We start from the raw sequence: 20,742 nt of genomic DNA, 5'->3' as shown, positions 1-20,742 counted from the left end.
CTCGACTCCAGGGTCTCCACAAGCTTCCAGCAGGGGAGGAGCCTGAGCGCAGACCGGCTGGTTATGACATCCTTCCGCTAGGTCTGAGGTATTGGAGATGGTCCATTCTCCTTTGTTTTAACCTCAAATTGGACGTGCTCTTTATTAACGTGTTTGTCTAGATGGGCCCATCGGGTAATGTGTCCATCTGTCCACCATGCTCTGGGCCTTCTCATGCCAGTCTTTGCAGTGCTTCACTGAGAGCTGTCCTGAAGGCTTGTGTCCAATCGGAACCAGCCCTTGGCTGACCTCCCTCAGGTTGGGAGCACAGTCCGCGGTATCCCGCGCGCCTTCTACAGCAGGGTCTTTAGAAGCAAAGGGAAAAGATCCAGGCCTCCAAAGGATCTCGCAGGCCAAGGACACGGACAGGTGATGTGAGACCGTCTCCTGTCCTTCCTCCACCAGACAGAAACAGCAGCAGGGTGCAGCCACAGAGACAGGGCCTCAGCTGCAGGCTTGTGTCTCTGCTGGGCTCGGGCAGTTGAGAAACCTCTGCAGGGGGACCCAGCAATGCACAAAACCAAAACCTTTCAAACTGGTGAGAATTGGAATTTACACACAAGACTTCCTGGCAAGGCAGAGACTATGCCACCTAAGCCAGAGTTGGGAGCTGGTTTCAGAGCACCAGAGGCAGCGCTCTTCTGCAGAGGAGACGACCGCCAGCAGTGGCCACAAGTCCCCGTGTGAGCCTGGTGCACTGTGGACACGCTGCAATGGGAGGGCGTCTGGTGATGATGTTTTGGGGTACGCATTCCCAGCCCTCAGGCTTCAAGACCAACACCCAGGACACCTGGAGGTGCTACTCATGACGCTCTCTGTAGTGACTGTTTTATGAGATGTTACACAAAGGACTTCCATGGTGTGAGGAAAAAACACCAGGGCAACCCAGACCACATGACCAGCCCTGGACAGAAGTAGCGGCCCCAGCTGGAAGATGTGGTATTTTATTAAACCAAAGCTTATGTGTGCTTAGATACTTGGTGGGATTCTTGCTTTTGGCTAAGATGCAATGAGTGAAAGCAGTCACTTGGCCAGAAGCATGTGACTGGATCAGCACTTCTGCTGGAATAAAAGGAAGAGAACACAAAGCACTGGACTCTGGGCCACAGAACACAGGACCTGAGAGGTGGATGGCTCCCACTGCTCTGCTTCCTGCTCAGGAGTTCCAAGGCCGTGGTAGGCCCCAGTGAGCCCACGAGATGAGGGCCCTGAGGGGAGAGGTGTGATCAGAGACCTGGAGATGAGCAAGGAGATCTCCAGGGGCCCTGAGTACTGGTCAGGGTCTGGCCTTGTGGTGAGCAAACTACCCAGCCCAGGGAAAACTGTCCAGAAGATGCAGGCAGCAGCCCTGGGAAAGCGGCTTCCCACCAGCCGGATGATAAGCCACGGCAGGGTATTGAGAAGGCCTGGCCGCAGGGGTGGAGAATCGGCCCCAATACAACACTGCTCTGGCCAAGCCACACAAATCCTGGAAGCCAGACTCAGAAAGACCAGCTTGCAAAATACTTTAACTGTGTCCAGAACAAAGGTCAAGAATATTTATAGGAATATAAAAATATCCAGCACACCAGTTAGAATTCATGTCTGCCATCCAATTGAAAATGACCAGATGTGAAAGGAAGAAAAGAAAACACTTGGTGGGGAAAACACCAGTCAGTCAACCCAGCTCAGAATTGACTGGAAGACAGGGCAGGCAGGCAGGGACAGTGAAATGGCCACCACAACTAAGCCCCACATGTCCCAGGTCGAGCAGAGATATATAGCAGATACAGGAAGGTGCACACTGAATGCAGAGAGGAAATGTGGGGTATCAGCAAAGGAGATGCTGTGGAAGACCAGGGCCCGGAAGAAAGGGGCAACAGGAGCAGCCAGGTGGACTCAGGCACCGACTATATCAAAAGTCAAGACACCTCCACCAGGGGGTCCGCTCCAGGGCCTGGGGAAGAGACGAGCATTCTGTACAAATGCCCAGAAGGCAGAGGGGAGAGAACATTTAACAGCTGAGGCCAGCATTACTCTGACACCAAAACCAGACAAAGATACAACAAGAAAATAACACATAGTATCCCTGTGAATAGAGACACAAACATTAACAAGAAGGTAGCAAAGTGAACCTTACATCATGTAAAAAAAAGAACACATCAAGACTAAGCGTGCAACCCAATTAGACAAGAATGGCTGTATATTTGGAAAAAGTTAACTAACGTAATTAGTAAATTAAGAAACAGAAATTCTACCATCCCTCAACAGATGTGGGAAAAACTTTCAGGAAACTAGGAAGAGAAGGAACCCCGTCATCTGGGAGCATGGCCCTTACAGGCACCAGGGGCAAGTTCCCCAGACCAAGAGCAAGACCAGGAGGCTGCCCCTCCCATGCCACTCGCCCGCCTCTACAGGTTCCACCAGGGCAGTGAGGCAAGGGGAGGAGACAACAGGGACACAGAAGAGAAAAGAAAGCAAAACTGGCTCACTCAGGCCACACAAGTATGTGCACACAACAAAGGTTCAGAAAGTCCAGCAGAAGTACACAAGGCCAGCAAAGCAGCAAGACCAAATACAAACCAAAAGGTATTTCTATATCACAGAGAATCAGAAGCCAACATTAAGAATGCTATTTGTAACACCATCAAAAATGTGAGATGATTAGGGACAAATTTCACAAAAGACGAAAGTCCTGCACTGAATCTAGGAACTTCTGAGAGAAATGAAAAAACACCTTATGAATACACAAAATGCTATCCCTATGATTGACAGTTAAGATGCCAATTCTCTTAAGATGCCACACTGATCTATAGATTACATGTTACCTCAATCAAAATCTTAGCAAACGTTTTGGTGAAAAGCTGAAAATATATAACTAAAATTCACAAAATGCAAAGACCCACAACAGCCAGTTGCATCTTGCCCAGTCTTCATGCCCACTCCCTGACAGACAAAGGCTTCTGACAAGGCACCAAAGACAACTCAGGGGACAAGGACAAGCTTTCTACAGGCAGCGCCAGTCAAGAGCAGACACCTGCAGAACATGCCACATTTGGCTTTAGCCTCACAATACACACAAAAATTCATGCAACACAGACCGTGAGCCCAAACATCAACCCAAACACTGAAGTGTCCACAGGAGAAATCTCTATGGTCTTAGAGTAGGGCAGAGTATCCTTGGATCTAAGAGCCCAACCCAGACGAGAACAAGCTGGCATGATGGACTTCAAACGCGACAACCACTGCTCTTTTAGGGGATAAGCTAAGGGGATTGTGGGCAAGCCTCAGGCTGGGAGGAAGCTTGTGCAAGGCTGCTGTGGAACTTGTATTCTGAGAATGCTGAACCCACACTTGCAATAACAAAGAAACAACCCAGCAAAACATGACCAAGAGATCTAAAGGGACACTTTATCAAGATGATGTGTGGAATGGCAAAAAACAAAACAAAACAAAAAACCCAACAACAAAAAAACAAAAACTCCACACACACACACACGCGCACACACACACACAAAGAAGTGTAGCATCAGTAGGGAAATGCAAATCAGAAGCACAGTGAAAGGCTACTGCACCTCCGAGAAAAGCTAAGATCAAAGACAGACAGGTGTGCACCTGGAACTCCACAGGCTGCTGGGGAGAGAATTGCACAGCCACCTGAAAAGCAGGTTTATTAGAGACATAGTCTTCCGTGTTGGCCACACACAGGGAGAGAAAGCCGATCAGTTGCTAAGTTGCTACCAGTCGAGCTAAGTGCTCCAGGCTGGCCTCCAACTTGTGATCCTCCTGCCTCAGCCTCCCAAGCTGCTACGATTGCCACAGATTGGTGCCACCCTGCTCAGCTGGACCTTGTATTAACTGCAGCCTGTCAACATGAGGGCAGGTGTGGCATTTTCCATTGCTGGCAGCATGTTGCTACTCAAAACAACTTGGATTTTGGAAAACTTCAGATTTTTGGATTAGGAATGCTCAACCTATACTTTTCTTTTTGTGGTGGGACAGGTGATTAAAATGTTCTTTTTTGTACTTTCCACAATTTTTATAACGCCCTCACTTGTAGCTCAGACAAAAATGTTAAATTCAAGCCTTTCACAGAAATAACTACATGATCTACTGTCACGTAAAAAGTAAACATCGGGTTACCTGACCCTGATTTAGTCATGACGTCAGAAAAACGTGCGAGTGGAGTATCCAAACGGCAACATGTGCTTCTGCTCATTTTTTTCCCACTTAGAAATGGAACATCACTACTTTAAAAGTAACAAAACCAGTCTGCAAACCTTACTTCCAAGAATCAGGGCAAAACGCCAGGGAGCGGCTCGGAAGGCGCCCGGGCAGCCGCCAACCCGCGCGGCGCAGCGCCGGCCGCAGGGACGCGCTGCAGGACGCGGGGCGCCGCAGGCAACGTGAGCCTCCCGCCGGCGGCCGGAAGGCGCGGTACGGGTCCCCGCGCGGCCAAGACACCTGCGGCTGCGAGCGCGGCCGGCCGGCCGCCCTGCCCCACCGCCGGCGTCGGCGGCCCGCGGCGCTCACCTGGTACAGCTCCTCCAGGTTGTACCTGATGGACGTGCTGCCCTGGATGGCCCTGACCGCCTCGTGCAGCTTCCGCCACGTGTCCTGGGTGTAGTTGTCCGGCAGCCGCGGCCTGTCTGTGGAAGAGGCGGGTCAGCGGGCGGCGGGCCGGGGGCCGCGGGGCCGGGCCGGCCGGGCGCCCCGCCGCCCTCGCCCGCCGCGCACCCACCTCGGAAGTTCTTGATGACCAGCATCCTGGAGTCGCCCGCGGCCCCCGGCTTGGCGGCGCCGCTGGCCAGCGCCGCCGGCTTGGTGAGGCCGTTGGTGCGGCTCACGAGCGCCGAGACGCTGCCCTTCCGCGGGCCCTCGTCCGCCATGGCTGGGCCGGACGCCGCCCCGCCCCGTGCGCGCCGGCTCCTCCTCCGCCCCGGCGCTCAGTCCGTGCGCGTCGGCTCCTCCTCCGCCCCGGCGCCCCGGCCTTGCGCGCCCGACGCGTGCGCCGCGGCCCCCGCCACCTGCGCCCGCGCCGCCCGGGCCCAACCGCCACCGCGCCCGCCCCTGCTCGGGCGCGCGTACCTCCCCATTGAGGGCTCGGCCGCGCGGGACGCCGCCACACCGAGGGCCGGGCGCGCGGGGACAGCCTGTGTCCCGAGGGCCGGGCACGCGGGGAGCGTGTTCCCAAATGGGCTGGGGACTTCCCACATCGTCTCGCGGAACGCGCGGGGACACCCCAGGCCGAGGGCTCCCGTGCGGACTGGGACCTCCCCGTGAGCCGGGAACGCGGGCACACGTTCCTGGCGGCCTGCCTTCCCTCCTGGCTCGCAGTCCTAAGGGCTCGGGCGCGCGCTAGCTCTCCGCGGTCGCGGAGTCGGGCGGAGCCAACGGCAGCTGCGTGCGGCCTGCCACGCCCCCGCGGGCCAGGCGCTCGAGTCCCAGGCGCCGCGCCGGTCAACCCCGCGCCACGCCTCCGGAACCAACGTGCGCGGCGTCTGGGCGCAGGGGCCGAGACTGGTTTTTATTCTGGAGGAGCAGGGAAGCCACGGAAAGTTTTAAGTTAAGGAGTGGCATAAACTGACATATTTTGGAAGGATCAGGATGGCTGCTGTGTTAAGAAGAAACTTCTTCCCCTCTGGCCCCTGCAGTGCTGGGGACAGAACCCAGAGCTTCACACATGCCAGGTAAGTGTTCTACCACTGAGCTACACCCTGAACCCCTAGGGAACTTTAGTTGTGCAACATAGGAACAAGGGGGATGAGTAAGGAGGCTATTAGAACAATCACATGAGATGACTGAGGCCTGGACGTGGAGTAGCTGAACTTTCACACGCAAGTCTTCCCGCTTCCAAGTTCCCCCTTACTCGCTGGGCACAAGCACATCACCTTTCTCCCCATTCTCTGGAGCTTCCCCGCTTGCTCTTAAAAGAAATTTAGTGTAGTTCATTGATGTAAAATCCAGCGTACAAGAAAATAAACTATACACAGTCACGGGGAGAGGAAAGATAAGGTCATCAGTCATAGCAGGTGGACAGCAAATACCAGAACTGCTTAGGCAATATTCAACATACTCTTTCAAACCACAGGTAGATTATAAACTATTCCAGCTTGGAATTCTAAGTATTCAAAAATCCAATGGCAAACAATAGCTAATGATATGGGGAAAAAAGTAGGTAACTAAAGAACATCCAACACGATATGGTCTCAAGTATGTTATACAAAAAAATACAGATAGGGGCTGGGGTTGTGGCTCAGTGGTAGAGCACTTACCTAGTATGTGTCAGGCACTGGGTTCAATTCTCGGCACCATGTACCAATAAATACAATAAAGGTCCTTAGACAACTAAATACAAAAAGAAAAAAAAAATGTTTTTAAATACACATCAAAAGAGTCTGGAAAAGCAGTAAGCCCAAGTTACCACAGGGCTGTAATTTTATTTTTCTGTATTTACTGAAGACTATTTCCTTCAATTTTTTATTAGTATAATTCTAGTCAAGGTTTAGGAGAGTAATCAACAGTCAGCTATACCACGTCTGCAACTTAACACTGAACAGAAAACACCCCTATTTTCAAAAGTACTCTGGGACTAGGGACAGCTCAGTTGGTAGAGTGTTTGCTTTGCATGCACACGGTCCTTGGTTCAATCCCCAACACCACAAAAAAATAAATAAAGGTACTTTGGGCATTCACATAGATTTTAATTTCTTCCTGCCTCCTTTGCCTGAAGTCCCAATCTTGCATTTTAAATATTTTTAATTCATGATAGACAATTAATACTTAAGTTTGTTGTAGTGAATTATTACAATTTTTGTTCCCTCATCCATTTTTTTAAAATTTTGTGTAGTTGTAGATGGACAACATGCCTTTATTTTATTTATTTTTATGAGGTGCTAAGGGTTGAACCTAGTGCCTCACATATGTGAGGCAAGCGCTCTGCCACTGAGCTACAGCCCCAGCCTCATTTTTAACACAGATGTAACTTTCTCTTACCGAAAAGAAGGGCTTAGTCCCCTGGACTAGTTCTCCACTTCCTTCCAGTTCCTCAATACAGACGACCCTGATCATATGCCTTATACAAGCACCACCGGTAACCAACTCGTTAATGGACAGCATCTACTTGACTCACCCTAGTGACTCCAACCCACTTGGATCCCACTGAGGGCGTCTCTGTTCCTCTCTCACACAAACATCCCGAGGGGTCACACAAGTCGCAGCCGCAATAGTAAAGCCATAGGCGCCCCACACCGGTCTCAGACCTTCAACTTCTGCACATACGGGGTTGAAACACAAAGTTACACAGTCCCAACCACAGTCACCGGTTCTGTACATTCTCATGCGCAGTGTAGCTCGGTCAGGAAGTCACTGTCACACATCCATTCTGGGAACCCAGAGTCATCACCACACAAGGTCACAATCACGCACCACGAAGACACACAGTAACCATCATAATCTCTGCCTCTCCTTCTCTTCAGCTCGCTGCAAACACAAAAGGACCGGAGCCACACTCCTCACTCTAGGCTCTCCCTACTTCCGATCTGGTACAAACTGGCCAAGTTCACTGGATTCCAAAAGCCTTTCAGCAGCTGACACTTAAGCCAACTGTCCCGCCAAACCATAAAGAGGAACCTGAAATCCCGCAGCACGTGGGGTCGACCTTCGGGGTCTCAGGGAAATGTAGTCCAGAGCCTTACCGCAGGCCCTCCTAGTCCTCTCAGGACGAAAGCGGGGCTTGCTCCCACTTACCGCGTCTCCGCAGAGCCCGGTGACAAGCGGATCGGAGGTGGAGCGCGCCCGGCGCTACGGTGCTACTCATCCCAGGCAGCTGCATTGCCATAGGACGACCGCAGGACGACATAACGCCAGTTCGCGACAGTAGCTTCGAAACTCAGGACCTATGGGAAATGTCGTCCCAGGCCGAAGACACAGCCAGCGCCAAGGGAATGATCCCTCTGCGCTTGGAGCCCGGGCTTGGCCCATGTAGTCACTGACTGCGCCCAAGAGACGTCTGGCGGGCTGGGGATATAGTTGAGTAGTAGAGTGTTTGTCGTGCATGCACAAGGCCGGGGTTCATCCCCCACCACCACACACACCCCAAAAATAGTGGTTGTAAGACACTTCTGGAGTTGCTGGCTCGCCCTCACACTGCAGAAGGGATGAGGTCCAAGCCCAGACCTCTCTTCGCACAGCGCAGAGGGTGAGGGTGAAGCCCTGATCGACCTACGAAGCGATGGGGAAGAGCCCAGATTTTGGGGTGCTTGTGTGCACAAGCGAACCCCCAGGCAGGGCTGAGAAGAGTCCAAAGATAGTGAGTTGTTGATCCCATTTGTGACTGGGTGTGAATGTGGGCATTGGGATTGCATCTTTTCAAATCTTCAAACCTCATGTCAGGCATTTGTAAATTGATAATAAAAGGGCACCTTTCTAAAGCATCAATTTTATTTGAAGGTTGACCGTGGGAGGAGAGAGACAACGTAACTAATTTTATATTAAAATACGTATATTTATTATGAATTAAGGCGGGCGTTGTAGTGCGTGTCTCTCAGCCTACTTACTCGGGAGATTCAGGCAGGAGGATTCCAACTCAAGGCTTGGCTGGGCAATTTTGCACAGACCTACTCTGAAAGCAAATCTTAAAACAGGGAAAGGGATGTAGCTCCGTGGTAGATCACCTGTGGGTTTATCCTCCAACACGACCACCAAAAAAGAAAAAAAAAAAAAAAAAAGTCATCTGATAAACATCATAAACTGAATTTTATGTTAAAATAGGTGTATTTATGGATTGGAATGCAAAAGGAACATGCCTTTTAAAGCAAGAAATAACATTTCAGAATAAGTTATTGTCATGAGATGCTGCTTTTGTCCAAGTAGGGCTAGGGTTGTGGCTCAGTGGTAGTGTGCTCACCTAGTGTGCATGAGGCGCTGGGTTTGATCCTTCGCACCACATAAAAAATAAAATAAAGCTATTGTGTCCACCCACGATTTTTAAAAAATTCAAGTACAGGCACATACTCTTCTCTGTATATTCGCTAAATTACTAAATGATGTAGGTTTAAATCTACCACCTTATTATTTGTTTTCTGTACCACTGAGCTACATCTCCAGTCCTTTTTAGTTTTTATTTTGATACAGAGTCTCATTAAGTTGCTTAGGGTCTGGCCAAGTTGCTGAGGCCTGCCTGAACTTGCCATCCTCCTGCCTCAGCCGCCCTAGTAGCAGGGATTACAGGCCTGAGCCACCACTGCAGGCTTCACCTGTTCATAATTCAGGTATGTTCAAAGTACATTCTTTTTGTACAATGTTCTTCAACTTGGGCTCATACATTTTGGGAGAAATATCACATAAATGATGTTCTTTAGCCTCTCAGGAGATACATATCAATGTGTTCCATTACTAGTGATGTTAATTTTTCTTAGTTAAAATAAGGCCTCTATGAGACCTCTCCACTATGGAGTTAATGAATGAGTATGTTAAGGTCATCAGTAAATAAGAGCCTGAGAAATGATGTTTGTAGACTCTGAGTCCTAGCATTACAGAATTCCAGCATAAAGTAAGTTCTAGAGGGATTGAAAGATGCTAAATACATAACCAGCACCTGATCATTTTGAGAATTTCCTTCAGCTCTTCCTTTTCTTGGGTCATTGGTTTCCTGTAGCTTTTTTCCCCTTTGTTTAGTCCCTGATTTTTTTGAGAGGGTGGGGGTGGGGGTGTGTGAATCCTTCTCTATCACCTTAAGATAGGTTTTAGGGAGTGGGAAAGTGACTCAGTGATAGAGCACCTGCCTAGCATGCATCAGGCCCTGGGTTGAACTCCTAACATCACAAAAAACAAATGCAATAGATAGGTTAATTTGAGGTAAAATTTAGGGACATTTACAATTGTAAAAATGTCTTTATTCTAACTCTTTTGGGTGACTAAAATTCTAGATTTAGAATTTGAGTTTAAATAGTGTTCCATTAGAATTTTAAGAGAATTCTATGTTATTGTCTTCAAGCTTGCCTTGTTTTCTTAAAATGCCATGACAGTTTAATATTTTCTTTTCTTTCTCCACGGAAGCATATAGGATCATCTCTTCATACCTGTTCATTAAATGTGACAGAGGTGTGTATTGGTGTGAGTCTTTTTAATCACTTTTGTACAGGGTACTCAGTGGATCTCTTTATTTTGAAGACTCATGAATTGTATTTCTCTTGAAATCTCATATTTGTCCACTGAATTTTCTCCCATTCACTTTTCTCACTTTTTTTTTTCTGGAACTCTTCAGCTGGATGTTAACATTCCTCATTTTATCTGCTAGTTTCCTCATCTTTTATCGCTTTTTTTCCATTGTTTTTTATATATGCCTTTTTTCCCCCAGATAGGCTCTTGCTAAATTGCCTGGGTTGTTCTCTAACTCGTGATCCGCCTGCCTGAGTCTCCCAGGTAGCTCATAATGCAGGCACGCACACCAAGCCAGGCCTTAACTTTTAAAGTCAGCCAGATAGCAGCATGCCCTATAGTCCCAGCTATGGAGGAGGCTGAGGTAGGAGGATGCTTGAGCCCAAGAATTCAAGACCAGCCAGGACAACAGCAGGACCCTGTGCCTCCAAAAATATTTTCTTAAAGAGGTATCTTATTGTTCATTTCCAAAAGAGTTTTTATAATACCTGTTGCTTCCTTGACATAATACTTAGGTCTGTGCTACTGTTGAGTGTTTTGTTTTGGTTCTTAATGTCTGTTCCTTACCTTATATCCATATCTTTATAGGTTCTAAACTGTCTTTCATATTATAGTTTCCCCTAAATATTTGTGGATTAGTAGCTGTATGTTTATTTTATTCATGATGCCCTAAAAAGGTGATTAATCTATGTATATAATATATTTATATATGTATATGGCCAGAAATAGATCCAGATGTTCTTTGCAGTATGAGTTTTTTGAGGGGGTGGGAAGTTGGGACCAGGGATTGAACTCAGGGGCACTCCACCACTGAGACACATTCCCAGCCCTACTTTGAATTTTACTCAGACACGGGGTCTCACTGAGTTGCTTAGCCCCTCACTTTTGCTGAGGATGGCTTTGAACTCAGAATCCTCCTGCCTCAGCCCTCCCGAGCCACTAGGATTACATGTCTGCTCCACTCAGACTGGCTGCAGTATGATTTCTTGAAGCCAGAAATGCCTATCATTAAGGAAAATTCTCTCATTAAGGGCGAATAAAATGTCTTATATGCTGGAACAATTTGCTGCAACAAATGACATCTACATTAATAGAGGAAGGTCTTAAAACCATGATCTTGAACAAAAATAAATCAAGGAGAAGATGATGCACATAATGTAATGATGTATTTAATTTGAATAAAAAAACAACATTAATGTTGTATACTAAGTTAGGAATATGGGTATGTATGTAAATGTATAAAAAGTAGGGAAAGTTGGACAAATTCATGGTGGGTGCTTGCATATGTGGATGAGGAAGAATGGGATGAAATAGACGATGGCTGGAGGAGATTTTGGTTCCACATCTAAATGTCCACATGTTATTTCAAAACTACAAAGAATCATAAAATATTAGGGTACTTCCCGACAGTGGCAATACATGTGCTTACATGGTAGGGTTAGCTTGCCATAGCTTTAACAAAAAAGGTAGATTTACATTATATTTTAAAACAATGTAACAGTTGTCTCCATTTCCAGACACTGAGATTTTTCTTCCTAGTTAGAAAATACATCTGAAAGCTTGGAATGGAACCACCATTTGACCCAGCTATCCCACTCTTTGGCCTTTACCCAAAGGACTTAAAATCAGCATACTACAGAGATACAGCCACATCAATGTTCATAGCTGCTCAATCCACCATAGCCAGATTGTGGAACCAACCTAGATGCCCTTCAGTTGATGAATGGATAAAGAAACTGTGGCATATATATACAATGGAATATAACTCCGCCATAAAGAACGATAAAATTATGCCATTTGCAGGCAAATGGATGAAATTGGAGAATATCATGCTAAGTGAGATAAGCCAATCTCAAAAATCTAAAGGACGAATGATCTCACTGATAAGCGGATGATGACATATAATGGGGGGTGGGAGGAGTTAGCGTTAGGGTTAGGGTTAGGTTTAGGGTTAGGGTTACGGAGGGGGCAAGAATGGAGGAAGGAAGAACTGTATAGAGGGAAAAGAGGGGTGGGAGAGGTGGAGGGAAGGGGAAAAAAAGCAGAATGAATCAAACAACATTACCCTATGTAAATTTATGATTACACAAATGGTATGCCTTGACTCCATGTACAAACAAACAACATGTATCTCATTTGTTTACAATAAAAAAAATGAAAGATCACAAAAAATAAATAAATAAATAAATAAATATAAACCAAAATATTATCAAATAAAAATAATAGCAATGGCAAAAAAAAAAGAAAAAAGAAAATATATCTGAAAACTTCTAACTGCTTACTATAAAAAAATTATTTAAGTTATTAAAAATGAAATGGCAATATAATAATACAGTTTTAATTTGCTGTTTTAGCATGCACTGGTAATAGTATTCAAGATCTAATTTCTCATCATTTCTAGCATTGTTTACCACCGATTAGTTGGTCATACATTTGTAATTATCCTGTCACTAAATAATGATACAAGCAGCATTTTTGTGGAGAGAAATCAATTAGAGATAATGACTTTAGGTATTAGTTTCCTGGTTTCCTCATATTAATTTCTATACTAAAGGCTTTAGAGACTTAGGTTTTTATTGCAGTGTTTTAAATAAACACTTTCTAGGTCTTCTGTTAAACCTCTGAGTAACATGCAAACCCATTCATCCTAGCTTCAATCTTACCTTGCAGGGTTTCCCCCCCATAATTTTGAATGGTAAGATTTTCTGAACTAACACGTGTCTCAGAATCATTCCTCTCTCTCTCATAGATTATTTATATACCAACGGGCAGGGGATGTAATTCCTCTTCACTGTGACCTGCTGGTCCTTCATAGGCACAGCAGTTATTTCACAGCTCTGGAAAACTCCTGAGGCACAGAGATGATGATACCAACAGTTGCAAGTTGAAGTTTACTCCTGCCTGGCTTTGCTCTCCTTTAAAGGTGCTTATGAACAGTAAGTTGATAGGCTATTGCCTAGGTTTACATTCTAGTCAGAGAAAAAGAGTTAAAGAACTAAAAGAGGAAAAATGAGGTGATTTCTTATTGGATAAATAATATGAAAGATAAAGAGTTGATAAAAGTAAGTGGGGCTGGGGTGAATACCCGAGGCATAATTGTTAGGGAAGGGATGAGAGTAACATTAGAGCTGGGAGGGTAAGGACCAGCAGGGCGGAAGAGTTACCAGAAGGGGTTGTAACACTAAAGACCTTGAATAACCACACGTGGACTGTGTCATGAACAGGAGCCTAGTGTGACTGCAGCTCAGCCAGTGAAGGGGAAATGGGTTTGGATTTAGGATGCAGAGTAGACATTTCCCAAATCATATAAGGTTTACAGGCCACAGAGGCAAAAGATTTGGGATCTATGTTTCTGTACCATGGAAACCTACTGATGGGTCTAACACCACAAATTTCAAATTGTGGAAAGTAGATTGGGTAGAGCATGAGTGAAATCAAATAAACCAGGTGGGCTATGTAGTAATCAAAGATAGGAATGACAGTCTTTACACTAGAAACAGCAGGCATACAGGATAAGGCAAAATGGACAGGTTTGACACACATTTTGGGGTAAAAGAGGACTTGCTAATGTGGGGATGAGAAAAAAGTAAGTATCAATCATGACCCAATAGAGTTTTGGCTTGAGCTACTGAGTACTTGGTTTTCTCATTTAGAAGCATTTGGGAAGAGGTGTGAAATCAAGAACTGTTTTGGACATGTTAACTTTGTGATTCTCTGATAGGGAAGTAGAAATGTGAAGGACACAGTTCTGTATGATTCCAGAAATGAATCTAAGAGATGAGACATTGGCAAACACTCATTTCTGCCATTTTAGACCACATTTTGGGTTAAAGTTGAGTTGGTTTTGATGCCCACATTTCACCCATTTCACATTTTCAGATTTCTATTTACATTCTTCCTTACACTTAAATCACTAACAGACTCAGCTTTGCATTTAATTGGATCAAATACCCTTGTCTCCACTTCAAAAGAAAAGAAAATCTGAAATTCAGTTATCATTTTCCATTTCCAATGAATGCAAATGATCTGAGTAATTTTTATACCCAATTTCAGGGGTTAGTGAAATTTTCATGTAAAGCGAGTGATATGAATTGGGCCAAGGACGCAGATTTCAGTCTGTGTCTTTCACTTTGCAAGAAAGCAAGGCACTGGGCACAAGCTGTGGACTGAAATACACCTCTATCTGGGAAGAAGAAAGGACTTGAGAAAAAAACGTGTATGCATGTCGTGGTGATGTTACAAAGAAAACAAGAAATATTCATTGCCCTGAAGAGCTGCCATTTTTGTAAAAAGGAAGGATATGAAAAGAGGTAGTAAAAGGAGGCATGGAGACATGTGGGCCATTCAAGGTGATAAAAAATATAGAAAGTGAACAATTCGATGGTTATTGGTGTGTGTATACATATATGCGACCGTTCAAGTCAATTGAATAATGTGTACCTTTTAGCTGTTCCCCACCCTCCACACGTTGCATGTCTCCAGATTTAAATAAAGAGTGATCCAGGGCTGCATACTGGTGCACACCTGTGATCCCGGCAGTGTGGGAGGCTGAGGCAGTAGGATGTCGAGTTCAAAGCCAGCCTCAGAAACTTATCAAGGCCCTAAGCAACTCAGTGACATCCTATCTCTAAATCAAATACAAAAAAGGTCTAGGGATGTCGTTCTCTGGTCTCTATAAATTACCCTATTGTGATTTTCATATGTATGGAATCATTCATATGCAGACTCACGACTGGCTTCTTTCATTTCTCAGAATGTTTTTAAGGTTCATCCATGTGTTCATTCCTTCCTAAGGCTGAATAATATTCTGCATATAGACAGGCCACCTTGTTTACCCATTCTCCAGTGATGGCAGGTTCCAAGATTTAGCTATTATAAAAGATGTAGCTATGAATTTCATGTACAAGTTTTTGATTAAGTATTCTGTAACTTTCAGAGTATAATTTATTTTTTACATTTTATTCCTAAGTACTTTCTTCTTTTTGATGAATGGAACTGCCCTCTTCATTTCAATTTGAAATTGTTTAATGCACGTATACAAATGTACAACTGATATATATCATTTTGTTGGTTTTTTTTTTTTTTTTTTTGTGATGGAGATTGAACCCATGGCCCTGTGCATGAGAGGCAAGCACTCTACCAACTGACATATATATACCCAGCCCTGATCCTAACTTTTTTGTGAATTTTTTTTTTTGTGAGTTTTTTTTGTTTTGTTTTGTTTTGTTTTGTTTTGGTGTTGATTCTTTTAAACTTTCTACATAGAAAATTATAAAAGCTGCAAATAGAAATCATTTTACAGCTATTCAAACCTGGAAAACCTTGTTAACATACCTGCCTGAATGCCCTTGGGGAAGAAACCCCAGAGCATTGAGTGGAAGGGGCAAAATTAGACATCCTTGTCTTCTTCCTGCTCTTAGGGAGAAAAGAGCCAGTCTTTGATCATTAAGTAAGATGTTAGCTGTGGCTTTTTCCTACATGCTCTATGTCATGTTCAAGAAATTCCATTTTGTTCCTGGGTTTTTGAATGTTTTCATTGTGAAAGATTATTGACTTTTGTTCAAAAGTCCATTTTCTCCATTGAGATGATCATGTGATTTCTTTTATATTTTATTTACGTGATGCATTACATTAATTGACTTTGGGATGTTGAGCCAACCTGTGTTCCTGGGATATGTTCAAACTGTATCATATAGAACTCATTTCATATGTTATGGGGTTTGGGTTGCTAGTACTTTGTGGAGGATTTTTGCACCCTTATTCTTGTAAGATATACTTTGATGGGCCCTGGTATCTAGGTAGTATTGACCTATAAAATAAGCAGAGAGCTTGGCTGTATTCGTCAATTGCAGCAGAGAGACACTGGGTAAGTCACAGCTGAGAGCAGTTCGCCTGAACCTGCTTAGGCCTGGCAATGCAGAGGCCTGGCAATTCAAAGGGACCAATTTACAAAGAAATAATCTCAATTTGAGCAGAAAAAAAAAAAATGTACCTTTGCGCAGGCAAAGCCAATTTCACAGGAAACTACCAGTGACATTATTCCAAGAAACTCTTCTATATGCTGAATAAATAAATAAATAAGAAACACTGTGTCTGAAGATGCTTCAAGTTTTGAAAACTGTGCCAAATTCTCATATGTACAAAGAAGACTCTCTGAAAGACACCAGAGAAGAGAATAATTGTCACATGATTCCAACAGGAATAAAAAATTTGCAATTTGTTCAGTGCTCTAAAGTCAGACCCCCTGCACAAGTACATGATTGCAGGAAAAGGGACAAAGTGATGAATACACTAGAGATGGGAGTTAGTAGAGTTCAAAAATGAAAGAAAAATGAGCAAAACCACTTTAGAAAGAAGAATCAACTACAAGAAGCACAAAATACAACAAATACCACAGAAAGCATAGTGTGGAAAAAGAGAATATGGAACTTAGTGAATAGAACAAACTGGAAAAAACTGATGGAAATTATTGGAAGAAAAAAGGAAAGTGAGAGGTGATCCAATATACAAAAACAGAGCCCCTAAAGCTGAAATCCAACTTCAGATAAAATATCTAAAACTGTTTTAACATCTAAGAATGAGTCCTAGCAATAAAGCATAAATAATTATAATGAAAAGACAACATATTGTAGGAAGAAATCATCCCAATCATCAGGACCAAAAGACTGCCTAATAAACGTGAGACTAAAATCCATGAAGAATCAAGGTAAAAACACCCAATCACCTTCAAGAAAAAGGAAATTCAGTTGCCAGTAAGCTTCTGCACTGCTAAATTCAGTATCCCAAATAGTGAGGTAACTTTTCTAACATAAAGACACATAGACATAAACAGTAAAAACCATAGGGGAAAGAGTATAAATAATAAATGAGATTTTTTAAAGGTGATTTGTTTGCAAGAAGAGAGTGCAAGTATAAGCCATGGACTAGGAGTATCTGCATACACATAGTTGACAAAGGACTCACATTCAGACTACATAAAGTACTCCTAAGTACCAACAATAAAAAGAGAAGCTCAAAAAAAAAAAAAAAAAAAAAAAAAAGAAAGAGAGAAAGAAAGAAAAAAGAAAAACAGGCTAAAAACACCAAAGATGTCCAAATGCTCATTAGACATCACTTCACTTAAGTCATACATCTCTAATTGCACTGGTTGCTTGATTGCATTATGGTAGACAGACTTCCCTGGACACATGATAAACTCTAATAAAATTTACCTGGGGAGGAATACATACAAGGCAAATAAACAAAAGAAAGCAGGGGTCATGACCTTGAAGATGCTCAACACCATAACCTACAGTTCACAATGAACATGTAGCAATAATGAGCAGATGCCTATTAACAAAGCTGCAGCTTTCCCACCAGAGCTGTGGTAGAGACCTTGCCTGGCCTGCACAAGGCCCTAGGTTAGACACAGATACCCAACAGCACCGAAACAAACAACAAAAACAAATTGAAAAAGCTGCAACTCGGGCTGGGCTGTAGCTCAGTGGCACAGCGCTTGCCAAGCATGTGTGAGGCACTGGGTTCCATCCTTAGCACCACCTAAAATTTTTTTTTAAAGAAAGGCATTCTGTTCATCTACAACTGCAGAAAAAAATAAATAAAAATTTTTAAAAACTGCCACTCTCCTAAAGCAGACGTTATAGGTTATGTAAGAAAAATTCACGCTCCACATGCAAGTTAGTAAAATTAGCAAAACAATAAAGCACAGGCCTATAATCCCAGTGATTGTGGAGGCTGAGGCAGGAGGATTATTGCAAGTTTGCTGCTAGCCTGGGCAACTTAGTAAGAATCTTCCTGAAAAAAAAAGAAAGAATCCCGTGGGACACTTCCAGGGCCATTCTCCTGGTTTTCTAAATTGATAGTATGGTGGGAAACCATGGAGGAAGAATCAACTAGAGCTATTTGTGGGCAATGGATGGTGGTTTCACTCTAGGTGGGTGGAGTCCTGTCAAGCAGAAGCCATACAGATATTCTTGGGAGCCATGGAGAAGGGCTGCCTGAATAAGCAGAAGGCAAGCAGCCTCAGAAGGACACCCTGAAGCGGTGGGAACAATGGTGTGGCCGGTGTGGGAAAAGCTGCAGCAGCGTCCAGAGGAGCGTTAGGCTGACAGCAGCAGTGCGGGTGGGGGTGGGGCGGCCTTCCTCTGCCCACCCTGCTTGGCCCGCGGTCCTTCCTCCGTCACGCGTTCCAGCCCCACGTCACAGGGGCTCAACTCAACGGTGCACACTTTGTCTCCAAGGAGCTGGTGTGTTGGCCGAGCTCCTCTGGTCGACGGACTCGCTTCGGATCCAAGTACACCAGGTGCCCAGAATGGGCACCTGCTCTAGCAAACGGGGGCGCGGGCCTCGCCGCCTGGCGTGTGCCCATCAGGCGCCCATCCGCCTCTGCCTCGAAGCTCCCTCTCGTCACAGGGAGCACCCTGCAGCTCCTGTCCCGACTGCCTGCAGGAACGTCCAGCAAGACCCCGGACGTCCGGCGCCTCCCACAGCTGGCTGCTTGAGAGGCCCAGTCCTGCAGGCAGTGGGCGCCACCCTGGGGATCCTGCCGCCGCAGGCCTGGGGGGCCTCCGGCCCAAAACCAGCGCTAACATCTCGGTCTGTGCGGATCTTGGGCCCCTTCACAACCCTAAGGATCCCTCCTCCAGCTCGGAGCAGACCTGTCCTCCCGCCTTCACGTGGTCAGCCAGTCCACCAGGCTGAGGAGCCCATGACACCGGCTCCGGGCCCTGGAGCTCCTTCGGAAGAAGTAGAGCCCAGGGCCCAGGAACATCTGGAGGAAGGCGTGGAGGAGGAGCAGGAGGAGGAGGAGGGGGACGTGGAAGAGGAGGAGGACGAGGACGACGAGGAGGAGGAGGTCGACAAGGAGGACGAAGAGGAGGAGGAGGACGAGGAGGAGGAGGAGGACGAGGAGGACGAGGAGGAGGAGGTCCAGGGAGAGAGTGGTGAGCCACGAGGGAGGCCTGAGGAGCTGGATACGGGGCCCCTGAGCCAAGGGGCAGCAAGAGCAGCAAAGTCTGCGGAGGCTCAGGGAAATCTCAGTGCCCTGGAGCCCAGCCCTGGGCCCCTGGAGACCAACAGCAATCCAGACAGGGCCCAGGTGTCTCCACAGCACTCGTCTGGTGGGAGCCCTGCCACCTGCTGCTCCCAGCGCCCTGCTCAGGGCGTCCAGGTTACAGCCGAGGCCCAGGCAGCAGTGCGGCCCGAGCCACACCAGGGCTGCTGCTCACTGCCAGAGGAAGGGAGCAAGGGGAGGCGAGATGAACATCACCGGACAATCTCTCCAGGCCCTCGGGCCTCCATCAAGGGGCTTCAGAGCGAAACATCTTCCTGGGCTCCACCCCATTGCTCTCCCTCACAAGGGGCTGCTACCTGGAGGCCCAGGAAGAGAAAATTGCCCATGGTGACGGCCCTGCCACTCTTGGTGCCCTGGCCTGAGGAAGAGCTGCCCCCACCTGCCAAACGGCCACGTCTGTGCTTCCAGGAGGACTCAGGCAGCCTGAGGAGGGAAGCTCAGGCTGCAAGGAGGACAAGGGGGGAGGGTGCCCAGGCCTTGGCAGGTAGAAGGGGGGCTCTGAAGGGCCCCCGCACCACTCAGTCGCTCCACTCCTTCTTCCGAGTGGAAGTGCCTGCCCGCAAGGCACACTCAGTCAGCCCGCCCAGTCACCCCTCCCAGATGCCCCATATTCTTTCCAGCCACCAGATCCAATTCCAGCTTGCTGAACCCCTGAACCCATCTGTCCCTCTACCTTCCCCCGTGCCAAAGAAAGATGAGGGGGAAAGCCCCAGTTCAATTCCTCTGCCTCTTCCCACTCACACTCCTGCTTGGAGCAAAGTGGGAAGCAATGTGGGAGTTAACCCCAATGACTGTCACCAACCTACACACCTGCCAAGACCTGTGGAACCTCCCAATTCCCACCTCCCCACACCTCTTATCCAGGTCCCTTTCCCCTCCAACCCGACCATCTCCCCCATCCCCATGTGTATTGATTCTCCTCCTCCCACTCCTCCTCCCGCTCCTCCTCCCCCTCCTCCTCCTCTTCATCCTCCTCCCCTTCCTCCTCCTCTTCCTCCTCCTCACCCTCCTTCTCCTCCATTTCATCCACCTCTTCTTTCACATCTTTATCCTCCTCCTGCTCCTGCTCTACCTCCTCCTACCCGCTGCAGATCCATCTCCCCCATCCCCATGTGCATTGATTCCCCTTCTCCTCCTCCTCTTCCTCCTCCCCCTCCTCCTGCCCCTGTTCCTCCTCCTCCCCCACCTCCTCCTCCTCCTCTCTCTCCTCCTCCTCCTCCATTTCATCCACCTCTTCCTTCTCTTTATGCTCCTCCTCCTCCTGCTCTTCCTCCTCCTAATGCCCCTTCTCACTGGGCTGCTCTTGCTCCTCCTCCTTTTCCTCCTCTTTATCCTCCTCCTCTCCCTCCTCCTTCTCCTCCTCTCCCTCCTCCTCCGCCTCCTCTTCTTTATCCTCCTCCTCCTGCTCTTCCTCCTCCTAATGCCCCTTCTCCTTGGGCTGCTCCTGCTGCTCCTCCTGCTGCTCCTCTTCCTCATCCTCTACCTCCTCC

The 20,742-nt window shown here is 46.6% G+C and overlaps 1 protein-coding gene and 1 long non-coding RNA gene across 7 annotated transcripts in view; both read right to left on the bottom strand.

Annotated features, from left to right (window-relative positions):
* LOC306648647 overlaps positions 1-20,742 on the bottom strand; it is a 392,598-nt gene that overhangs the window by 255,679 nt on the left and 116,177 nt on the right. For both annotated transcript variants that reach the window (XR_013760427.1, XR_013760428.1), the window contains exon 5: positions 5,910-6,001. This is a non-coding gene — a long non-coding RNA (uncharacterized lncRNA). The remainder of the gene's footprint in view (positions 1-5,909; positions 6,002-20,742) is intronic.
* Positions 981-5,485, bottom strand: LOC306649077 (cullin-4A-like). Of its 5 annotated transcripts, none has more exons than XM_079119723.1 (3): positions 4,760-4,941; positions 4,552-4,667; positions 981-1,247 (listed from the first exon to the last, which is right to left on the bottom strand). In XM_079119723.1, the coding sequence occupies exons 1-3, from the start codon at positions 4,905-4,907 to the stop codon at positions 999-1,001; spliced, it is 513 nt and encodes a 170-aa protein (XP_078975849.1). In that variant the 5' UTR covers positions 4,908-4,941; the 3' UTR covers positions 981-998. The 5 variants fall into 5 exon arrangements, with proteins under 5 accessions (XP_078975849.1, XP_078975852.1, XP_078975851.1 ...); XM_079119726.1 differs by having other exon boundaries at positions 983-1,098; XM_079119725.1 differs by having other exon boundaries at positions 984-1,101.

The sequence above is a fragment of the Sciurus vulgaris genome (assembly GCF_902686455.1).
Source record: "Sciurus vulgaris genome assembly, chromosome: 17".
NCBI classification, from domain to species: domain Eukaryota; kingdom Metazoa; phylum Chordata; class Mammalia; order Rodentia; family Sciuridae; genus Sciurus; species Sciurus vulgaris.
This window is presented reverse-complemented; position numbering and strand designations above follow the sequence as displayed.

Coding starts and splice junctions, on each gene's coding strand:
- LOC306649077 (XM_079119722.1), bottom strand. CDS start 4,907: ATGGCGGACGAGGGCCCGCGGAAGGGCAGCGTCTCGGCGCTCGTGAGC. Junction 4,668..4,759: donor GGTCATCAAGAACTTCCGAG/GTGGGTGCGCGG, acceptor CCTCTTCCACAG/ACAGGCCGCGGCTGCCGGAC.